The 23,618-nt window shown below is 48.5% G+C and overlaps 1 protein-coding gene across 1 annotated transcript in view; it reads right to left on the bottom strand.

Moving 5' to 3' along the window:
- Positions 1-23,618, bottom strand: part of stk36 (serine/threonine kinase 36 (fused homolog, Drosophila)) — a 43,087-nt gene that overhangs the window by 12,354 nt on the left and 7,115 nt on the right. Inside the window, exons 4-23 of the mRNA XM_069907479.1 lie at positions 23,245-23,375; positions 22,533-22,782; positions 21,560-21,653; positions 20,518-20,696; positions 20,126-20,268; positions 12,759-12,855; positions 11,052-11,201; positions 10,351-10,530; positions 9,969-10,057; positions 7,347-7,446; positions 6,652-6,778; positions 6,206-6,318; positions 5,441-5,545; positions 5,046-5,138; positions 4,493-4,587; positions 3,791-3,848; positions 3,405-3,515; positions 2,851-2,925; positions 2,190-2,352; positions 1,822-1,969 (exon numbers count right to left, since the gene is read on the bottom strand). Of these exons, the coding sequence (XP_069763580.1) occupies positions 1,822-1,969; positions 2,190-2,352; positions 2,851-2,925; positions 3,405-3,515; positions 3,791-3,848; positions 4,493-4,587; positions 5,046-5,138; positions 5,441-5,545; positions 6,206-6,318; positions 6,652-6,778; positions 7,347-7,446; positions 9,969-10,057; positions 10,351-10,530; positions 11,052-11,201; positions 12,759-12,855; positions 20,126-20,268; positions 20,518-20,696; positions 21,560-21,653; positions 22,533-22,782; positions 23,245-23,375 (2,501 nt within the window). The remainder of the gene's footprint in view (positions 1-1,821; positions 1,970-2,189; positions 2,353-2,850; positions 2,926-3,404; positions 3,516-3,790; positions 3,849-4,492; positions 4,588-5,045; positions 5,139-5,440; positions 5,546-6,205; positions 6,319-6,651; positions 6,779-7,346; positions 7,447-9,968; positions 10,058-10,350; positions 10,531-11,051; positions 11,202-12,758; positions 12,856-20,125; positions 20,269-20,517; positions 20,697-21,559; positions 21,654-22,532; positions 22,783-23,244; positions 23,376-23,618) is intronic.

Below are 23,618 nucleotides of genomic sequence, written 5' to 3'. Positions count from 1 at the left end.
GTGACTGACCCCAGGAGTGTGTGATGGGACGGTGCAGAGGGAGCTTCACGTTGTGTCTGACCCTGGGAGTGTGTGATGGGATGATGTGGAGGGTGCTTCACTCTGTGTCTGACCCCGGGAGTGTGTGATGGGACGGTGTGGAGGGTGCTTCACTCTGTGTCTGACCCCGGGAGTGTGTGATGGGACGGTGCGGAAGGAGCTTCACTCTGTGATTGACCCCAGGAGTGTGTGATGGGATGATGTGCAGGGTGCTTCACACTGTGTCTGACCCCGGGAGTATGTGATGGGATGATGTGGAGAATGCTTCACACTGTGTCTGACCCAAGGAGTGTGTGATGGGATGATGTGGAGGGTGCTTCACTCTGTATCTGACCCCGGGAGTGTGTGATGGGACGATGCAGAGGGAGCTTCACTCTGTCTGATCCCGGGAACATATGATGGGGTGAAGCAGAGGGAGTTTCACTCTGTGTCTGACCACAGGAGTGTGTGATGGGACAATGCAGAGGGAGCTTCACGTTGTGTCTGACCTTGGGAGTGTGTGATGGGATGATGCAGAGGAGCTTCACTCTGTCTGACCCCGGGAGTGTGTGATGGGACGGTGCGGAGGGACCTTCACTCTGTGACTGACCCCAGGATTGTGTGATGGGACGGTGCAGAGGGAGCTTCACGTTGTGTCTGACCCTGGGAGTGTGTGATGGGATGATGTGGAGGGTGCTTCACTCTGTGTCTGACCCCGGGAGTGTGTGATGGGACGGTGTGGAGGGTGCTTCACTCTGTGTCTGACCCCGGGAGTGTGTGATGGGACGGTGCGGAAGGAGCTTCACTCTGTGATTGACCCCAGGAGTGTGTGATGGGATGATGTGCAGGGTGCTTCACACTGTGTCTGACCCCGGGAGTATGTGATGGGATGATGTGGAGAATGCTTCACACTGTGTCTGACCCCAGGAGTGTGTGATGGGATGATGTGGAGGGTGCTTCACTCTGTATCTGACCCCGGGAGTGTGTGATGGAATGATGTGGAGGATGCTTCACACTGTGTCTGACCCCAGGAGTGTGTGATGGGATGATGTGGAGGGTGCTTCACTCTGTGTATGACCCCGGGAGTGTGTGATGGGACGGTGCAGAGGGAGCTTCACACTGTGTCTGACACCAGGAGTGTGTGATGGGATGGTGCAGAGGGAGCTTCACTGTGTCTGACCCCGGGAGTGTGTGATGGGATGGTGCAGAGGGAGCTTCACTCTGTGTCTGACCACAGGAGTGTGTGATGGGTTGGTGTGGATGGAGCTTCACTCTGTCTGACCCCAGGAGTGTGTGATGGGTTGGTGTGGATGGAGCTTCACTCTGTCTGACCCCAGGAGTGTGTGATGGGTCGGTGTGGATGGAGCTTAACTCTGACCCCGGGAGTGTGTGATGGGACGGTGCAGAGCGAGCTTCACTCTGTGTCTGACCCCAGGACTGTGTGATGGGATGATGCAGAGGGTGATTCACTATGTCTGACCCCGGGAATGTGTGATGGGATGATGTGGAGGAGCTTCACTGTGTCTGACCCCAGGAGTGTGTGATGGGATGGTGCAGAGGGAGCTTCACTGTGTCTGACCCCGGGAGTGTGTGATGGGACGGTGCAGAGGGAGCTTCACTCTGTTTCTGACCCCAGGAGTGTGTGATGGGTTGGTGTGGATGGAGCTTCACTCTGTCTGACCCCAGGAGTGTGTGTGATGGGACGGTGCAGAGGGAGCTTCACTCTGTGTCTGACCCCAGGAGTGTGTGTGATGAGATGGGGTAGAGGGAGCTTCCTTTGGTATCCAACCCCAAGACACTAACCTTTTGTCGAGCTGATTCAGGAATGGTTCTGACAGCAGGTAGCTGAGTGTGGCCACAATGACACTGGAGGAACTGGAGAGCAGAGCAATACACTGGCGTGGGGCAGCAATGAAGACCTGCGTCGCAAGACTCAGGAACACCAGGAGACCTGGGCAGGGCAGATGGTCAGAGAGTGGACAAAGGTGGCCATAGAAAGAGGTGGGGGGGTAGGAGAGAGGGAGGAAGTGGAGAGAGAAGAGGGGAGGAGTGGTGAGAAGGGAGAGGGGGAGGGAAAATGGAAGGGATGGGGGAATGAAGAGGGAAGAATGAGGAAGTGAAAAAGTGAGGAGGGAAAGAGATTCACCAGAGGGGTGGGAGGAATCACTCACCGGAGGGGGAGAGGGCGCTCCAGTCTGGGGCAGGCATGGATCTCCCAGGTCTGGGAGTCTGTCCTTCCATGACAGGATGGTCAAGGGGCAAACGGAGAGCTCGAGCTACCTGTCCCCATACTGCCATCCATACCTCTGAGTCCAGCAGCACTGGAGCTTCTCCCTGGGAGAGGATGGAACATTGCATTGAGATAGAGGGGAATGGGGCAGAGGGAGGGATGGAAGGGATTAGGAAAGGGGGGGAGCAAGAGAGGGTGGATGGAGAGGTGAGGGTAAAGGGTGGGTTGGGGAGATGGGGAGGAAGAGGAGGACAATGAAAGGGGAGGTTTGGAGAGTGAAAGGTAAGAGTTGAATAGGAGGGATATGGAGGAGGAGAGGAAAAGGAAGGTGGTGGGTTTGGGTGGGATGGGGGAGAAAAAGTGAGGGGGAGGAAGGTTATCAGCAGTTTGAGTCAATGACTGGAGGAGGGGGTTACGTGAGGGAGTTGGTGAGTAGGGAGATTACAGAGGGAGAAAGAGAGGAAGAGAAGGCGGTGCGAAAAAGAGAACAAATGAGACAGCAGTGGACAGAGAGAAGAAGAGTGGGTGAGGGGGAAGGAGAGAGGGGAGAGCAGATGATTCGGGTGGAGAGAAGGTGTGAGTGGATTTGAGCCAGAGTTTACCTCAGCAGTGAAGTGGAGGAGCAACAACAATATCCCATCCAATGTACCCAGTTCTACAGGCAGCAAAACCGAGAGCTACAACAGGAACACACAGGAAATCCATTTATTAATTACAGCATGAGCTATTTGTTCCATCACCCCAAGGTCAGACACCGTCCCATCACACACCCCAGGGTCAGATACAGTGAACCTCCCTCCACACCGTCCCATCACACACCCCAGGGTCAGATACAGTGAACCTCCCTCCACACCGTCCCATCACACACCCCTGGGTCAGACACCGTGAAACTCCCTCCGCACCGTCCCATCACACACCCCAGGGTCAGATACAGTGAACCTCCCTCCACACCGTCCCATCACACACCCAGGGGGTCAGACACCGTGAAACTCCCTCCACACTGTCCCATCACACACCCCTGGGTCAGACACCGTGAAACTCCCTCCGCACCGTCCCATCGCACACCCCAGGGTCAGACACCGTGAAGCTCCCTCTGCACCGTCCCATTAGGCAGTTTCCTGGGACTCCCCTCCCTCACAAGCTCAAAAGCAGGTACCTGGAAGGAGGAGGTTAACATAATGAGAGCCGTCTGCAAGAACTCGACAAGGTGAAGCTCAATGGAATAACCCCGAGAGATCAACTCAACCAACAGGAGGGCTGCAGCGTTCTGGGGGCAGAGTGGGTGGAAGTGAAAAGGGGTTGGGAGAGAAGGGGATGGGGGGGGGAGAGACGGGATGGGTGTGAAATGAGGGGAAAAGGTTTAATATACCATTGCTTTCCACATTGACACCAATTGGTATCTGTTGACACCTCCATCCTCACACCCTCCCCATGACCCACCCTCACCTCTTCGTGTGACCCTCTCTCCTCACCTTCTCCCCTTTTCACCCTCTCTCCTCACCCCCTCCCCACTGAAGCCTGCAGTGCCCCTGAGGTACTCACAATGAGATCTGGAGACTGCAGCAAGATCGAAGTGATAATACCTGTCGCGCGTTCCAATCTAAAAAGGGGATGTGGGAGGAAGAAAGTGAGAAAGAGATGGAGGAGGAAATCTCCAGTCAGCAACTCTGGGAATGGTTAGTCAGTGCCTCTGCATCCACCCTGGATACAAGTCAGTAGTATGAGTGAACATTCTCTACTGTCCTGGGAGTGATTAGTCCATGCACTCCAATCCTCCACCATAGGTTATGTCGGAAGTGCAAGGGAACATTCCCCACTACCCTCAGAGTAGTTAATGCATTCCACGTCTACCACAAGATTCAAGTCAGGAGTGTGAGGGAACACTCCCCACTGCACTAGGAGTGGTTAGACCATGCACTTCACATCCAACTCCTCCCTCAGTAGCCCACAGTCTCATTCCACAATGGTGTCATGGGAGCGCTATGGCAAAGATTTGGAGGAGGCAGTTCTCTTTCTCCCCCCCCACCCCACCACCTCCCCAAGAGGGTAAGGAAGGAGGGGATCTGCTGGCAATGTCCACCTTCCAGAGGAACCATTGGAATTGGGCAATAAATGCTGCCAATCTCCTTCATGATCCCTGGATCCCAGAAGGAATTCTGGGGTGATGTGTTCACCAGCAGAAGAGAATTGCGTGGGGTAGGGGAGGGTGATACCAGCCTATATAGACATGGAGAGGTTACTCACGCCTCAGGAACATGATCCAACTGGATCACTGTTAAAGACAGCAGGTAAAGGGCCACTTCCAGCATCTGAGTCTGACTTGGGTCGCAGGAGCACATCTGTGGAGGACAAAGAGATGACAGAAAGAGAGAGAAGGGGGCTGGTCTGGAGTGGGGAGGGGATGCAGTGTCAGACCACCCACCCTGGTTCGAGAGGGAGGAGAGGATGGAGTGACTGAACTCCCAGTCCCAGAGAGGGAGGGGATGGAGTGTCTGGACCCCCAGTCCCAGAGAAGGAAGGGATGCAGTGTCAGACCACCTTACCTGATCTCAGGAGAGGGAATGTCTGAACCCCTCGTCCCGGAGTGGGGAGGTGACATTGTGTCTGATCCGGGGGTGGGGGGGGGGGGGGGGGGGCGGAAGGGGATGGTGTGTCTGAAGGGAGAGGGTTAGGGGACGGTGTGTCTGACTGTGGGGGGAAGGGGACGATTGTGTCTGGCCCTGGGGGGGGTAGGGGATGGTGTGTATGACTCCGGGGAAAACAGTGTGCCCACAGCCCATTCCCCAGCAACTCTTACTTGGTTCTCCAGGAGTGGAAGAAGGCTTTGCAGTGCCTCGTCCACAATAAACTGACAGGCATCCGAACTGATGTAGCAGCACGAGTACAGGACCTGGGTATCAACACACAACACAGAGAAACAGTCAACACCTGTGTTCTTCAGTACCCCCTTCACAGGGTGGTTTCTGTACATTGACTAGTGCGCCATCCCTCTCTCTCAGTGGAATATCTGTACACTGATCAGTGTCTCCCCTTCCTCTCTCGGGGGATTTCTGTACACTGACCTGTGTCTCTCAGGGGAATATCCATATATTAACCAGTGTCTCTAAGATCCTCTCCCTCAGGGGACTATCTCTCCATAGTGGTGTCTTTAGTCCCCCTCTCTCAGGGGGAGATGTATTCACATTTTCCTACCTTCATGGTATTGAGGGCAAGGCTCTGGTCATGAATTCCCTGCAAGAATCCCTTCCTCTCTGCGTTGTGCCCCTGAAGTAAACGTCCAGATATGTACTGGGCCACCTGAAAAATGAGCAACCGTGTCATTCAGCTGCTAACCATCTCCTCATTAACATCCTGGAGACGCTGGAGGTGAGCGTGGGACAGAGACGCCTGCTCGTACACTGGGACCCCCACATGTACCCCTCCCCCGCCTTCTCTGTCAGATCCAACCCCAACCTGTTTCTGACCACCTTGCTCACCAAAAGGGATCAGTCCCTTTTCCAAGGTTACCTGCATTCCTGGAGAAGGGGCACCCAGTGCTTATGGACACCTTGGAGGGTTTCCAGGAAAACTGGGCTTCCCAAGTACACTATTCATCGGGATAATAATGTTTTATTTTGTATCTTATGTTTTTGTGAGTATAATCTGATTTGTGGACTAATGTAGTATTTTAACATTTGGATTTATAGAATTAAAAAAGGTCAGACACGGAGTGAAGCACCCTCAGCACCGTCCCATCACACACTCCATGTTTTGGACACAGAGTAAAACTCCCTCCGCATCATCCCGTGACACACCCCAGTGTAAGACACAGAGCGAAACTCCCTCTGCCCTGTCCCATCACGCATCCCAGAGTCAAATACAGTGAAATTCCCTTTGCACCATCCTATCACACTTCCCTCTGATAGCTGACTGCATCTCCCCTGACCCAACCTGCCTCCCCATGCTGCTGGACATTACCTTGTGTTTGGCTTCTTGACAGTGGCATCTTCCAGGAGGGACGTGGCAGAGGGCAGACAACGCTGCTGTGTACAACATCAGCTTACAGCCCTGAAACATTCCCACTTGCAAACCTGCAGGCACATGGACATGTGTCACTAGTGTCCTGCCCCATACTTTTCCCGTATCATGGGGAACAGATCCCTTTACAGTTTCCTTCCCCATATCCCTGGGTCAGATCACACTGACAGTATCCTTGGGTCAGACCACACTGGGAGCACGTGCACAGTTCCAGTCTCCGTATCTCTGGGGCAAAGCACCATGCAGAGTTCCCGTCTCTATTGCTAGAACCAAGGATCTGTTTCATCTGTCATTGGGACGGGAAAGAGTGGGAGGGGGTTGAGCATGGATCCACACCCTGATGTCCCCTCCCCTGGGCTTGCCCCATAGGCATTTCAACACGTTACCTTCAAGCTGCGGGAACCTCTGACAGACCTGGAGGACGGTGCTCAATACAGGTTCATTCTCATGGAGAAGTGATTCGTAGAATGAGCAAGATGTTTGGTCCATTGTCTGACACAGCTGAATGAAACACTGAGGGTAGAACAGACAGCAACAGGTCAGAAACCCCAGCAGGAGGGGAAATTGACCCACGGTGAAGCTCTCTCTCCCCTGCCCCATCACATACTTCCAGAGTAGGTCATCCAATGAAGCTTCCTCTCCCCTGACCCATCACTCTCTCCTGGGATCGGACACAGAATGATGCTCCCTCTTCCCCATTCTGTCAAGCATTCCCAGAGTTGAAAACGATGAAGCTGCCTCCCCCCCACCCAACCCATCACACACTCCTGGGATCGGACTCAGAATGAAGCTCCATCTACACCAGTGGCTTTCAAACTTTTTCTTTCCACTCACTCCTGAAGTAATCCCTTACTAATCACAGAGCACCTGTGGCATAGGGATTACTGAAGGTGGTATGTGAGTGGAAAGGAGTTGTTTTAAAACCACTGCTCTACACCATCCCACCACCTCCCCTGGGGTCAGTTCTCTCTCCATTGTCCCATCACACACTTTCAGGGTCAGACAGAGTTAAGTTCCTTGTACACACAGACACCTGAACTCGTGTGCCTGCCATGTGAACCCCAACACTACCTTTCCTCACCGTGAGAGTTTGGTCCTTCAGCTTCTCCCACTCCTTCTGTGTCACCAACTCTGGGAAGAGGGCAAGGAATTCCTCAGCAGTCTGTTCCAAGACCTGGACCCTGAGGACAAGCAGAGAAAGGCCTTTTCTCCGGACTTTCAAAGTCCACTCAAGAGATTGGTGTGCAAAATGAGATAACGTGATATAAGAGGTGATGTACTGACATAGAAAACTGGCTGGCAGGCAGAGTGTGGGAATAAATGGGTCATTTTCAAATGGGCAGGTAGTTAATACCTCAGGGTTCAGTGCTGGGTCCCTGGCTACTTACAATCTATATTGATGATCGAGATGAAGGGATTGGATGGAATATCTCAAATTTTGCAGATGACACTACGCTGGGTGGCAGTAGGGTAACTTGAAGAGTGAGAGAATGTGTGGCAGATGCAGTCTAATGTAGATAAATGGGAAGGCAGATTATCTGAATGGTGAAAAGGTACAAGACTGAGGGCCTCATGGTGCCTCAGTCACCGAAGGTAGGTATGTGGGCACACCATATGGTGAAGAAAATAAATGGCACATTGGCCTTTCTGGTGAACAGAGGTTTTGAACAGGGAAGCAGGGAGGTCCACTGCAGTTGGATAGGACTTTGGTGCTGCCACACCTTGAATATGATGGACACTTTTGATCTCCTTATCTAAGGAAGCACATTCCTGCAGCAAAGGTTCACTAAGTAAATCATCCCAAAATATTTATACATATTTATTTTATTTTGTATAAACAATACACAGATTAATATTGTTATGTGTGTATGCACTGTGTTCCGGACAAAAGCTGTTTCATCGGGTTGTAAATGTACAGGACAAATTTGAGGTAAGTAGGAGGGGGTGAGGGTTGAGAGAAAGGGAGTGAGCATGGAGACTAGAGATGGATGGGGCCATTATAAAGTTGAGCAGCATTGAATCTGGCCCTATGATTCTATGCTGTTCCACAACCACCTGTTAATGTTCTCCTACTTCCTCCATTCCCATCGATCCCGCCCCCACCCCATTTCACCCACTCTCTCTCCAACTCTTCTCCCTCTCTCTCCTCCCCTTACTCTACCCTCTCTCTCAAAATGGTCCTCCACTGTGTGAGAGGCACCTGGACCACAGCAACACCTCTGTTAGGTGGTGTGAGAGGCACCTGGACCACAGCAACACCTCTGTTAGGTGGTGTGAGAGGCACCTGGACCACAACAACACCTCTGTTAGGTGGTGTGAGAGGCTCCTGGACCACAGCAACACCTCTGTTAGGTGGTGTGAGAGGCTCCTGGACCACAGCAACACCTGTCAGGCTGTTGTTCCTTGACTTGAGCTCTATATTCATCATTATCATACTATCAGAACATCTGGAACTGACTTTCCCTCTGCAACTGAATCCTCGACTTCCTCATTCAATGTGCAGATCGGCAACATGCTCCTCACTGACCATCAACACAGAGGCACCCTCACGCTGCATGCTAAGTCCCTGCTCTATGCCCTGGACATCCATGACTGTGTGGTGAACTCAAACCTACAAATTCACTTACCACATCATTCTTGTTGGCCAATTTATGAGAAATGTAAAGGCAGAATGAAGGTGGAGAGTCTGGTTGGGAGATGCCAGAACAATAATGTTGCTCTCAACATAACCAAGACCAAGGGGCAGATTGATGACTTTAGGAAGGAGAGGTTGACGGGCCATGAGATGGAGAGGGTCAGGACCTTCAAGTTCCGGAGAGTCCATATTTCAGAAGAGCTCTCCTGGAGCCATCACATCAAGGCTTCATGAAGAAGCCACTCCATCTACTTTCACAGGAGTCGGAGGAAAGTTGGCACGTTGTCAAATATTCTTAACAAATCTCTACAGGTGCACTGTAGAAAACATACTGACTAGTTGCATCTCAGCCTGGTTTGGGAATTTCAGTGCTCAGGAACACAGAGGCAACAGAAGAAAACAAATATACCCAGGTCCATCACAGGCTCCAACCTCCCAACCACGACAGACATCAGTGAGCTGCTACCTCAAGAAGGCAACCAACATCATAAAGGACCCCGTCACCCTGATCACAACCTCTTCTCACTGCTCCCTTTGGGCAGAGGTACAGAAGCCTTAAGACCAGCTCCTCTAGGTGCAGGAACAGTTTCTTTCCAACAACTATCAGGCTCTTGAATATCCCCTTGTTTCACTGATCAGGGACTGCTCCCGCTCCAAAGGACTGTCTGCACCTTAACTCCTTAATTAGGATAACTGTGAATATTTATTATCTATTTATATTTTGTATTTACTGTCTCTTTTTAATTTAATTAAAGATACTATTGAAGATTTTTCACCAAGCATCTGTCCAGCTGCAGGAAGAATTCCATTGCCTCTGTATATTGTACCATGTATCTGACAATAAACCGGTTACCATTTTTATCTACCCAACTCCGAAGTTCTCCCTGACTCCACTGAAGCCTCTCAACCCCTCATCTTCGTACTCAACATGGTCAGAAGATCAAGACACCTGACGACCCATGGAAGACCTCAAATCTCCTCCCCATCTTTTACAACGGACAGCAGTTGGTGTTGGGTGGAGGGGAAGTGGGATGGTGCGGATGTGAGGAATGAGGGCAAGCTCCTTACCCGTGACTAGAATCGGAGGTAAAGTCGGCAGCAAAGTAGGAAGACAGCACAACGAGGAGCTCTGAGAGCAGCGGAGCTCTCCACGGTTGCTGCCGGAGAGAGAGAGAAAAAAACAGGTCAGAGGGAGAGAGGCTGGGGAAGGGTGGTGAGGGTGAGTCGTGTGGGAGGAAAGCATAGAGAGGGGAAGAGCAGATGTGGAGAGATGGAGGGTAGAGGGGTGGGATGAGAGGAGGGAGAGAATGGTGGGGAGGAGATGAGAAAGGGCAGAGAGAGTAAGGGGGTGGAGGAGTGAGGGACAGAGAGAAAGGGGAAAGAATGGGGGAACAGGGTGAGGAGGGAAGGGTGAAAGGGGTGGGAGCAGGAGCAGCTGTCCCTCTCTCACCTGTTTGAACCGTGGACTGCGCACCATGGACATGATGAGCTGGAGGAGGGTCTGGGGCAGCTGCAGCCGGCAGCAGATGGCACAGAGCTGCTCGTGGTCACACCGGGTTGTAAGAAGGTTGGTGATTACACGCAGTGTTGGTTGCAACCGGCGGGCACCCTGCTCCGTTCCCTGCAGTACCTGCGCCATCCCGAGAGTAGTCAGTCAGGGGCATTGCACCCACACACTTCCCACTGTTCCCTACAAGCCCCCCCCCACCGCTCCCCACTCCACAAAGCCCCAACACCTCCACCCCACCCACTCTCCACACCCTCCACCTCCACCCCCTCCACACCACTCCCTACACACGTCCCCCAGCCCCACCACACACCCCCCACTGCTTCTCACACCCCTGACCACCCCTCACCCACCCCAAATACCACCACATCTTCGCACACAACGCACACTGACTGCACGTTCACACAATGATGGCATACCCATAAAACACCAACTACCTGCACAATGTATGTGCACGACACGCCATCCACCATCCCAGCGCACTGCTCCCACCTTCCTGAGCCTGCATACATGAAGAACACCACCACCCCTCTCCCCACACAAACGTACAGCACTCACTCCCATATACAACCCGTGTGGGGAACGGGTCACTCCCATGCACTCGGTGACCTCGAGGCCCCCTCCCTCCAACTCCAGGGCCAAACCTGGGAGCTGGACTCCCCAAGACGAGTCTGTAGGCGCTGCAGGAAGGTCTGGTCCCCAAGCAGGGCTAAGGGGGCACTCAGCTCCAGGGTGGAGGGGTCTGTGGCTTCTGCCAGGTGCTGCCAGTCCTCATCGCTATCCCCCTCCCCCTCCTGCACACAAAGACAGAGACGGTCAAACCTCACAGTGGGAGCACAGAAAACACCCTCCCTCTCACCGAGCATGGTCTCCACACCCTCTCCTCACGATGGGAAGAAGGCTCAGGAGTGGAAAACTGTGTTACAATGGGTTTAAAGACAGTTTCTTCCCTTCAGCCATCAGGCTCCTGAATAAACCCCACATCAGTGCTCCCACTGCCCTTGCTTGGTGCTAATTGATCTTCTTTTCATTGTAATTCCATACTCTGTAAATTGTGCTCTTTACACGGCCTGTGTGAATGTTAGAGATAACCTGTCCATCTGCTCGCAGAAGAACCCTTCTCACTGAACTCGCTATTTAGCTATTAGAAGACCTTTCCTGGAGCCAGCTCAATGGGGCAATCTCTACTTTCTGATGAATCTGTGGAGATTCGGCCCATCAACAGAAATTCTATTGGACCTCTCCAGAGGCACTGTCTACTGCATCACAGCCTGGATCGGGAATTCCAGTGGTCAGGAACGCAGAGGCTGCAGATGTGAGTAAACCCAGCCAGGTCCATCACAGGCCCTGACTTCCCATCCACTGTGGACATCTGTGCAAGTGGGTGCCTCAAGAAGGCAGCCCATGTCATGAAGGTCCCCCGTCACCCTGGTCACAACCTCTTCTCACTGCTCCCTTCTTGCACTTTGGTAAATGTGAATACTTTTATCTATCATCTGTATTTATTAACTTTAAAATTTAATTTAATGTTCCTTGGATGCAACAAAAGTATCGGCATGTCTGTACACGAATACTGAAAGGCGTGGGTAGAGTGGATATTTCCTGTGGTTGGTGGGTGGGGGGGGGGGGTGTCTGATGAATTTGGAATTTGTTCAAATGATGTTCAAATTGAGGCAGGTTTAAAGGGCTGAATGAAACAAAGCATCGACAACAGGGTCAGGAGGTCATGTTGCCGCTATATAAAACATGGGTTATATAAAACCTGGAATATAGAGTGCAGTTCTGATCGCTACTGTACAGGATGGATGTGGGGGCTTTGCAAAGGGGACAGGAGAGGTTGTCCCAGGATGTAGCCTGGTTTAGAGGGGATGGGTTATGGGGAGAGTTTGGACAATCTAGTTTTCTCTAGATACTGAGAAGCTGAGGGGAGACCTGACTGAGGTTTGTAAAATGATGAGGCATCAATAGGGTGGACAGTGAGAATCTTTTCCCCAGGGTAAAAACTTCACACACGAGAGGACGTGTGTTTAAGATGAGGGGGAGGGAGTTTAAGGACGATGTGTGGGGCAGATGTTTTTACAGAGAGGTGGGTGCCTGGAACTGGCTGCCAGGAGTAGAGTAGAAGCGGATACAATGGTCACGTTTAAGAGGTTTCTGGAGGGACTCATGAGTGTGAAAGGGATTGAGAGGGTTTTAGTTTTATTCAGGCATGGTGTACAGCCAGGCTGAAGGGTCTCTTCCTGTGCTGTACTGTTCTACTTCCTGTGTTCTGACACAAGAAAACAACCAGACTGAGTTCCCCCGAGCCGTAACCTGCTCAACCTCCATGACTCAGGACCACCAGCTGTTACCTCGTTTCCCCTGCTGAGACTGCTCCCCGTTGCTGCCCTTGTTGCCCCCTGGACTTGTGCGAACTCCAGCTCGTAGTCCCGGCTGATTGGGTGCAAGCTGCAGTCAGAAGTAATAGGAGAAGGGGTTTATTGTCAGACGCACATTTACCACATCTGTCCATCTATTTATGTCAGACTATCCATATATGTATCTATCTTCTGCCCCTCTGACTGTCTGTCCTTTTATACATCTCTATTTCTGTCTTGACACATAATTTGATGTATGTGATTGTAGTGGGTGTACCTTGCATACCTATGTGTTTGCAGCAAGAAGAATGTTGCTACCTCTGTACATGGATGACACTCATGCATATCTGTCCAGCACATGTACTGTGGGTTACAGGATATAACACACTCCCACAACCCGGGTAAACTCGACCGCTGGGACCCACTGCATCAACAACCTCCCCCTTACACCAGCTACAGGTACCATTGACCCATTTCCCCCCCCCCCCCCCCCACCCCCAACCCCCCACCAAACACCATCTACAGGTCAGATCCACTGCACAGGTGCCGGCTGCATCAGTGGCATAGGAGCTGCTCTGCCCAGGACGGAAAAACCTCAATCAGGGACTCATTTAAGGACTCTTACTTGTGCACTTTATTGATTTTTTTTAATTCTCTCTGAATTTCACAGTATGTTTGTTAACATTTTTTTTTTAATTTTTATTTTTCACACTATGAACCATATCAATCAAAATACACACAAACATTTCCCTCTTGAATATACACATTGGCATTTTCTCCCCATTTCCCCTCCTCCTCCCTCCTCCCTCCTTCCCACCCCCCTCCAAACCCATTAAACATTCAACATATACATTAAACCCATTAAATGATGTCATCACACAATGAAAATAACCAAGAAAATTGTGTCCTCTACTTTTACACACTGGGTCAGTTCATTTCGTCTTCTTCTCATTCTATCATTTTAGGGGGTGGAGGTCCGTGGTAGGACCTCTCTGTTATGTTCCATGTACGGTTCCCAAATTTGCTCAAATAATGTGACTTTATTTTTTTAATTCTATGTTATTTTTTCCAATGGAATACATTGATTCATTTCCATGTACCATTGCTGTATTCTCAGGCTCTCTTCTGATTTCCAGGTTGACATTATACACTTTTTTGCTCCTGCTAAGGCGATCATAATAAATCTTTTTTTGTGCTTCATCCAGTTTGAGGCCTAATTCCTTACTTATATTACTTAGAAGAAAGATCTCTGGATTTTTTGGGATGTCGCTTTGTGTGATTTTATTTAATACCTGATTTAGATCTTCCCAAAACTTTTCCACTTTCTCACATGCCCAAATTGCATGTACTGTTGTTCCCGTTTCCTTCTTACAGCGAAAACATCTGTCTGATACTGTCGGTCCCATTTATTTAACTTTTGGGGCGTGATGTATAACCTGTGTAACCAATTATATTGTATCATGCGTAACCTCGTGTTTATTATATTTCTCATAGTTCTGGAGCATAACTTTTCCCATGCTTCATTCTTTATCTTTATGTTTAGATCTTGTTCCCACTTTTGTTTGTGTTTATAGCTTATTTCATCATTTTCCTTCTCTTGCAGCTTGATGTACATGTTCGTTATAAATCTTTTCATTATCATTGTGTCTGTAATCACATATTCAAAGCTGCTTCCTTCTGGTCATCTCAGTCTGTTTCCCAATTTGTCCTTTAAGTAGGCTTTCGTTGATGGTATGCAAACATTGTACCGTGAGTTATTCTATATTTGTACTTCATTTGTTCAAATGTTAATAAATTATCTCCCAAAAAACAATTTTCTATTCTTTTAATTCTTTTTCTCTCCCATTCTCTAAATTAAAGGTTATCTATTGTGAAAGGGATTAGTTGATTTTGCATCAATAATAATTTTGGTAGTTGGTAATTTGTTTTTTTTCCTTTCTATGTGAATCTTCTTCCAAATGTTGAGCAGATGGTGCAGTACTGGTGAACTCCTGTATTGCACCAGTTTTTCATCCCACTTATATAGTATATGTTCAGGTACCTTCTCCCCTATTTTATCTAGCTCTAATCTGGTCCAATCTGGTTTTTCCCTTGTTTGATAAAAATCTGATAGATATCTTAATTGTGCGGCTCTATAATAATTTTTAAAGTTTGGTGGCTGTGAACCACCTTGTTTGTACCATTCTGTTAATTTATCTAGCACTATCCTCGGTTTCCCCCCTTTCCATAAGAATTTCCTTCTTATTTTCTTTAGCTCATTGTAGAATTTCTCTGTTAAGGGAATTGGTAACGATTGAAATAGGTAGTGTATCGTTGGGAAGATATTTATTTTAATGCAATTAACCCTTCCTATCAGTGTTAGTGATAATTCTTTCCAATGTTCTGTCATCCTGTAATTTCTTCATTAATGGCTGATAATTTAATTTGTATAAGTGGCCTAAATTTTATCTAGTCTAATACCTAGGTATCGGATTGCTTGTTTGCCATTTAAATGGTGATTCTTTTTTAAACTCTGTGTAATCCGCATTATTCATTGGCATCGCTTCACTTTTATTTGCGTTGATCTTGTACACCGATATTTCTCCATATTTCTTCAATTTCTTATGTAGTTCTTTTATTGATAATTCTGGTTCTGTTAAGTATATTATGACATCATCTGCAAATAGACTGATTTTATATTTCTTCTCTTTTATTTTTATTCCTCTTATTTTATTTTCTGTTCTTATCAGTTCTGCTAGTGGTTCTACAGCTAACGCGAACAGTGAGGGAGATAGTGGACATCCTTGCCTTGTTGATCTGCTTAATTTAAATTGGTTTGATATATATCCATTTACTGTCACCTTTGCCAATGGTCCCTTAAATAATGCTTTTATCCAATTAATATATTTCTCTGGTAGGGAGAACCTCTGTAATACTTTGAATAAATAATTCAATTCTACCCTGTCAAAGGCTTTCTCTGCATCTAAAGCAACAGCCACTGTTGGTATTTTATTTCCTTGTACTGCATGAATTAAGTTAATGAACTTACAGATATTGTCTGTTGTTCGCCTTTTCTTAATAAATCCAGTTTGATCTAGTTTTACTATTTTTGGTACACAGTCGGCTAATCTGTTTGCTAATAGTTTTGCTATTATCTTATAATCTGAATTAAGTAGAGATATTGGTCTATACGATGCTGGAGTTAGTGGATCTTTCCCCGTCTTTGGTACTACTGTAATTATTGCTGTTTTACATGACTCTGGCAAGTTTTGTGTTTCTTCTCTCTGGTTCATTGCTTCCAGGAGAGGAGGAATTAATAACTCTTTAAATGTTTTATAGAATTCTATGGGAGTCTGTCCTCTCCAGGCGTTTTATTGTTATCTTTTATTGCTTTTTTAATATATCCTGTATTTCTTCTATTTCAAATGGTTTTATCTATTTGTTTTGCTCTTCCTTGCAATTTCGGTAGTTCAATTTTAGCTAAAAACTCATCTAATTTGTCTTCTTTGCCTTCGTTCTCAGTTCGGTATAATTGTTCGTAGAATTCCTTAAAGTTTTCATTGATCTCTGTTGGGTAATATGTAATTTGTTTGTCCTTTTTCCTTGATGCCAATACAGTTCTTTTAGCTTGTTCTGTTTTAAGCTGCCAGGCTAGTATTTTGTGCGTTTTTTCTCCTAGCTCATAATACTTCTGCTTTGTCTTCATGATGTTCTTCTCCACCTTATACGTTTCTAATGTTTCGTATTTTATTTTTTTTGTCCGCCAATTCTCTTTTTGTTGTATCTTCCCTTGTTGCTAGTTCTTTTTCTGTACTTACTATTTCCCTTTCCAGCTGTTTGTTCTATTACCCGATTGTAGTCTTTTTTCCTCTTAGTTACATAACTTATTATCTGCCCTCTAATGAAGGCTTTCATTGCATCCCATAATATAAATTTGTCTTTCACTGATTCCGTATTTATTTCAAAGTACATTTTAATTTGGCGCTCAATAAATTATCTAAAATCCTGTCTTTTAAGTAGCATGGAGTTTAACCTCCACCTATATGTTCTTGGTGGGATGTCCTCCAGTTCTATTGCTAATAACAGGGATGAATGATCAGATAACAATCTAGCTTTATATTCCGTTTTCCTAACTCTCCCTTGAATATGGGCTGACAGCAGGAACAGGTCAATCCTTGAGTATGTTTTATGTCTACTCAAATATTATGAATATTCCTTCTCCTTTGGGTGTTGCCTCCTCCATATATCCAAAAGTTGCATTTCCTGCATTCATTGAACCATAAATTTGGTTACTTTGTTCTTTCAGCTAGTCTTTTGTCCAGTTTTATCCATCTTTGGGTCCAAATTAAGGTTAAAGTCCCCTCCTATCAGTATATTCCCCTGCGTATCTACAATCTTCAAAAAAATATCTTGCATAAACTTTTGATCCTCTTCATTAGGTGCATATATATTGATCAAATTCCAGAAATCTGAATATATCTGACACATTATCATTACATACCTCCCTGCTGGATCTATTATTTCCTCTTCTATTTTGATTGGTACAATTTTATTGATTAATATAGCTACTCCTCTGGCTTTTGAATTATATGATGCTGTCGTTACGTGTCCTACCCAGTCTCTCCCTAATTTATTATGTTCCACTTCAGTTAAATGTGTTTCCTGCACGAATGCTATATCTATTTTTTCTTTTTTCAGTAAATTTAATAGCCTCTTCCTTTTGATTTGGTTATGTGTTCCATTAATATTTATAGTCATATAGTTCAACATGGCCATCTCATATTCTGTTTACACCTCATTTCTGCTTCCTCACCACCACCTTTCCCCTTTTCCCCTTTTTCATGTTTTCCTTTTTTGAACTCAATGTATGACAACACTTCTAAAATATAAAATACTTCAACCACTCCCACATCAAAAAATCCCTTAACCCCCAAGTGTTCCCCCCCCCCTCTGAGTCGCCCCTTGTCCCTTGCTGGGCAACCACAGCTCCCCCCTCCATTTGGATTGCGAACCCGTTCGCAAGCGTCAACTGATTTCGTAGTGACTGTTAATCTCTCCCACTCAACCCCCTCCAAAAAACTTTTATCTTCACATTAAAAATCTCCCCCTCTTTCTCCCTTACTTCCCTTTTCTTCCCTTCTTTAGTTCTTACTTATACATTATTTTTACATCTTTATATGTAGTTTGTCGTCATTCTTCGTTCTTGTTACATTTCTTCGTCTCTCTTTCGACAGGCATTTTGCAAATTCTCGTGCTTTCTCCGGATCCGAGAACAGTCTGTTTTGCTCTCCCGGGATAACTATTTTAAGCACCGCTGGATATCTTAACATAAATTTATAACCTTTTTTCCATAGAATTGATTTTGCTGTGTTAAACTCCTTCCTCTTCTTTAGGAGTTCAGAACTTGTATTCCAGTGGTTTTTTTGTCTTCTCTAATTTTATTCTTTGCCTTCTCCGATATATTTTCTCTTGTCGTGTGTCTCAGAAATTTTACTAAAACGGATCTTGTGTTTTGTTGTGACTGTGGTTTCGTGTCTAATGTTCTGTGTGCCCTTTCTATTTCCATTCCTTCCTGTATTTCTGGCATTCCCAGGACTTTTGGGATCCATTCTTTTATAAATTCTTTCATATCTTTGCCTTCTTCGTCTTCCTTAAGGCCCACTATCTTTATATTGTTTCGCCTACTATGGTTTTCCATTATATCCATCTTCTGAGCTAACAACTCTTGTGTTTCTTTAACTTTTTGTCACTTTCTTCGAATTTTCTTTTTGTCATTCACTTCCATTTCTCCAGCCATTTCTCGTTCTTCCATGTTTTCTAATCTTTTCCCTACATCTGTTATGACCAGCTCTATTCTACTCACTTTTTCTTCTGTACTTTTCATTTCACTAAATTCTAGTGTCAACCATTCTTTTAAAGCTTTCATTTGTTCTTGAAATTTTTAAAAAATCAATGTACTGTCCATCCATTTTACCTTCTATTCCTCTGTGCAGAGCTTGGTCTTCTTCTTCTGTGTCTGCTCTTGTGTCTTCTACTTCTCTTCCTTGTATCTGTGTCTCTTCTGACTTTCTTGTTGAACTTCTTGCCTCAGTTTGTTGAGTGTTTTTTTTCATGGCTTCTTGATGTTGCTCCTCTTCTTCTGGGCTAGTTATCTGTTGGGCCTCCTGTTGCTGTTTCCTTTCTTATCACTCCCTTTCCCTTTGCTTTCCTCTTCTTCCAGCTGAGAGCCCTGCTGTCGGGCACCTCTCAGCTGGTCACGTTGTGTAGGTTCACTCTAAAGCTGGGCCCCTCTCCCGTTGGTGTTGTGCGCATTGCACACCTCTGTTTGGCTCAGTGAGCCATTTTTACAGTCCCATAGTCGGGAGGTCGCGACCCTGCGGAGTCTCCACTAACCTCGGGGAGCGGGCTCCTCTGTCCATGGGAGGTCCCTGCTTCTTCGTGCAGGTAAGGCCTTCTCCTTTCTCTTCTGGCATCTTTCCTTCTTTTTTTCCTGTTGTTTTTGATTTTTCCTTCTTAGGTGCCATTTTCTTTCTTTTGTCCACATCTCTAACTTTTATTTGTTGTGATTTGTGTGTCGGGTTTTGCTTTTTCTTCACTTTTTTTTTCTGGATCGGGCTGGTATTCTTTCACTGGCCACTACTCCATCATGTGACTCCTGTTCACATTTGTTATCTGATGGTAGTTTTTTTTTGTTCACATGCGTATGTTGTGTATAGTTTTTTGCCCTACCAATTGGTGGGAATTCTGCCATGCCCACAAGAAAAAGCATCTCAGGATGTATGTGATGTCATTTATTAACTCTGACAATAAATCTGAAATGTGAAGAAATCAAAATCGAAGCTGCAGAAGGTGATGAATGCAGCTCGAAGCATCGCCCAAATTCCTCTCCCCTCCACGGACTCCATCTCCCCCCTCCCCTCCCACGAAAAGGCAGCCAACTCCCTATACAACCCATCACACGTCAGACACACTTTTTGTCCCCTTCTCCTGTCAAGAAAAAAGCTCAGGAGGGGGAAAACACTCATTTATGAGCTTAATAAGTTTCTTCCCCGGAGTCATCGGACTCCTGAATGAACCCCACATTAGTGATCCCACTGCCCTTGCTTGGAGCTAACTGATCTTCCTTTTCAGTGTAACGCCACATTGTGCTCTTTACATGAGCTATATGAATGTTAGAGATAACTGCCTGTCTACTCACAAAAGAACCCTTCTCATTGTACTAAGGGCTAAACCCATATCTAAAATTTAAGTGAGCTGAGGATGTGAACCTATTCCTGCACCATCACTCCTCCTCCCTACACTTTCCCACCCACCTCCAGAAGCTCTCTCCAACCCTCCCTCCCCCATCTTCCCCCTCTCCCCCCCACCCATCAATCCCTCACCTTTGCTTGATCTTGCTGTGCTGGACGGCGTTTTCAGAGGAAGGGGAGCTTGATGGACACTCATCACACGTCAGCCTGATGTCTATGGCTGGGGCTGGAACGGAGGGGTCCAGCGCCAAGGCGGGAGGGAGCTGGCCGGTGTCCTGTGAGGTTGCATGAGCGTTACAGTGGATGCTCGTTATCCCCAATCATTAAGGGTAGGGGTGGGGGAGGAGAGAGGAGGGAGAGGTGGCGGGAAGTTGGGGAGAGAGGTGTGGAGAGAAGGTGAAGCGAGGGAGACGGGGTAGCAGAGAGTACAGGGGAGGAGGGGAGGATGGGGGAGCAAGAGGAGAGGGAGCAGGTGGGACGGGGAAGGGAGTGGGAGAGAGTGCGGAGAAGTTTGGGACGAGGACCTTTTTCACTTTCCTTCGGCCCTTCTCCAGCATTTGCTGCCGAGCTCTCCTTAGGATACGTGAGTGACCGGATCGGGGAGCCAGTGCTCGGGTCTGCTGCTCCTTCAGTTGCTGCTCCTTGTGGCTGGGCTTCTGGGTGAGGGGCTTCTCCCCAGCCCAAGCCCCTGCCTCCTCCAACACTGGGGATAAGGCAGGTTCAGGGGGTCAGGATGGCAGCTCTTCCATACCCCAAACATCCCCTTCCCCACCCCAATCATCCCTATCCCACCCCAAACATCCCCATCTCATCACAGCTACACCCAACCCATCCAAACCCCCTCATTCCCACCCCATCTATCTCCTCCTTCCTGCCCCATCCAACACCCCTTTCCCCAGCTCTCTCTCACCCAACTCCCCTTCACACTGTCCACCTTTCCCCCAGCAGCTCCCCTCCATTGCACCCCCCCCCTTCCCATTCTTCACCTGCAGATGTGGTCACCAAGCTATAGAAGATTATGAAGCTGAAGAGGGTAATGTAGTAGTTTCCAAGGTTGGGAAGTGGAGTTATGGCGAGAGACTAGAAACACTGGACCAGTTTTCCTGAGAGTGTAGGGGTTGAGAGGGGATCACAAGGATGATGTGGAGCATTGCTCAAATGGGAGGATCTGAGATGAAAAGGGGTAACAATGAGGTGAGGGGATGGGATTTAGATTGGAGGTGAGGGGACAGAGGGGATGGACACATGGAACAAGCTGATGAAAACAGCGGTGGAGGCAGGGACATGAGCTTCCTTCGGAAACTGACAACTCCGTGGTGTGTGGGGAGTGGGGTGGGAGATGGGCCTCATGAGGGAGGTGGCACTAAAGTGGGGGGGGGGATATTGATGGGCGCAGATGAACTGGGCCTGTCCCCCACTCTCTCTCTCTTTCCCCCACTCTCTCTCTCTTTCCCCCCCACCACTCCCTCCCCCATCTCCCACCCTCCCATCTCTCTCCACCCCCACCCCACACTGTCTCCCCCCCAACCGCTGGCAGACCAGGGGACAGTGTAGTGTCCCTCTCACCGATAACCCTGTCAGCCACGAAGGGGTGATGCAGCAGGGCGGGCCAGGAGAGGCGTTGACGGGGGTCCTTGTTCAGCAGCCCCTGCAGAAAGTCCTTGGGGGAGGGGAAGAGGAAAGATCGGATCTTAAACAGGGTGACTTCAGACATAGCCTTTCTAAGACCTTCAATATTACTCCTATAAGAATCATCAGTGAAAGGTTGAGATGGACAAACTACATTGTTGCCGACTGGTTCAAGACCACAAACCATCTCTATCTGACGAACATAAAACTAAAAAACTAAGGAGCTGATTGTGGACTTCAGGAGGGGAAAATGAGGAGAACACAATCAGTTGGAGGTATTATTAATCACTGAAGAGCAAAATGTAAAGTGCCCTTCAACATCCTGAACTATCATCGGGCAGCCAGCACGGATCGCTCCTCCCATGAGTTGTTTAACTGATCCTTTACCATTGTTCTGGCTCTGTACCTGGGTATGAAATTGCCTTCCTTCTTGGCCAACTTCTTAGCCACATCGTTAACACCTTTCATGATGATGGCCGTCATGGACCCTCTCCAACTACTGAATTCCCTCCCTAACCCACAAACACACCAAGACACCACCCCCCCCATCTGAATCCCCCTCCCCACCAACCGAATCCCCTCCCGTGACCCACGGGCCCAATCCCAGCCCATGGATCCTTTCCACCAACCAAATCCCCTCCACACCACTGACCCTCCCAACACATTGATTCCCCTCCTTACCAGACCCTCCCCACCCAGCAAATCCCCTCTCCCACCTCAGACCCTCCCCACCCACCAAATCCTTTTCCCACCCACTGAATTCGCACTGAATCCCCTCCCCAATCATGAACCCTGCTCACCCATTAAATTCTCTCCCCTATGCCCAGCTCTTCCCACCCATTGAATACTCTCTTCACTCAATGAATCCCCTCCCCACCATGGACCCTTTCTGTCTCCGAGCTGAACCCACCTTGAAGTCTGGACTGATGGCCTTGGGCCACCGGACAGGGTCACGTACGATGATGCTGACCAGCTGGAAGATGCTGCTGGTGTAGAATGGAGGGGTGCCGACAAACAGTTCATACAGGATGCAGCCCAGGGACCAGAGGTCTGCCGTGTGGTCGTATGGCCGCTCCTCCACCAGCTCGGGGCACATGTACAGAGGCGTGCCCTTGATGGAGGTCAGTACCAGGGTCTGCAGGCTCATGGCTCGGGCAAAGCTTGGGGAGTAGGAGTACAGCAAAAGGGAAGGTGAAGAGTGGGGAAGGGAGAGAAGAGGGAGGGAGGGGTGGGAGGGAGGAGAGGGCAGGAAGGGGTGGGGGAGAGGACAGACAAGGAGAGAGGAAGGAAGGGTACAGAAAGGGAAGAGGAGGGAGAGGTGGGAGGGTAAAGAGAGGGAAGGGGGATGAGGAGGGGGAGAGGGAGGGGCAGGAAGTGGGGGGGAAATGGGTATGCAGGAGCAGATTCACTGTTAGGGCAGATACAGCAGTCCCGTGGTGAAATGCAATGTGCAACAGTCTACTGTCCCACCACAGATTCCGAAGTGCGACGCCTGACCCACTTCCCCACACCAGTATTGTCTTGCATACAACAGTCCTCGAGCAGATTCCCTGCATGTAGCACTGGCCGCCTCACTGTGCATGCACGTCCCACCTGTGGTATCTGCTCAGACCTCAGCTTACCCAAAGTCGCAGAGTTTGACCACCCCTCCCTTGCCGATCAGGACATTCTGTGGCTTGAGGTCACGGTGGAGGACGCGGTGGGAGTGTAGGTAATGCAGAGCCGACACTAGCTGGGTCGCGATCTCCTGTACCTACACAGGACAAGAGGGACACACTGGCAAGCGAGTGTTGTGGAGAGGGAGGGGGCAAAGGGGAGGGCAGCAGAGGGAGGGGGATAAGAGGAGGAGGAGCAGGGGAGAGGGGATGAAAAGGGGAGAGCAATGTGAGGGGGAGTGAAGGGGGAACAGGAATGGGGGAGAGAGATGCAGTGGATGGGGAGTAGATGAGAGAGAAGGGGAAGGATTGGAAAGGGAAGAGGGGCAGAGGGAAGAGGG

This window comes from Narcine bancroftii, chromosome 13 (assembly GCF_036971445.1).
Source record: "Narcine bancroftii isolate sNarBan1 chromosome 13, sNarBan1.hap1, whole genome shotgun sequence".
Lineage (NCBI taxonomy): Eukaryota > Metazoa > Chordata > Chondrichthyes > Torpediniformes > Narcinidae > Narcine > Narcine bancroftii.
The sequence above is the reverse complement of the archived record's forward strand: the minus strand, read 5'-3'. Positions and strand labels throughout refer to the sequence as shown.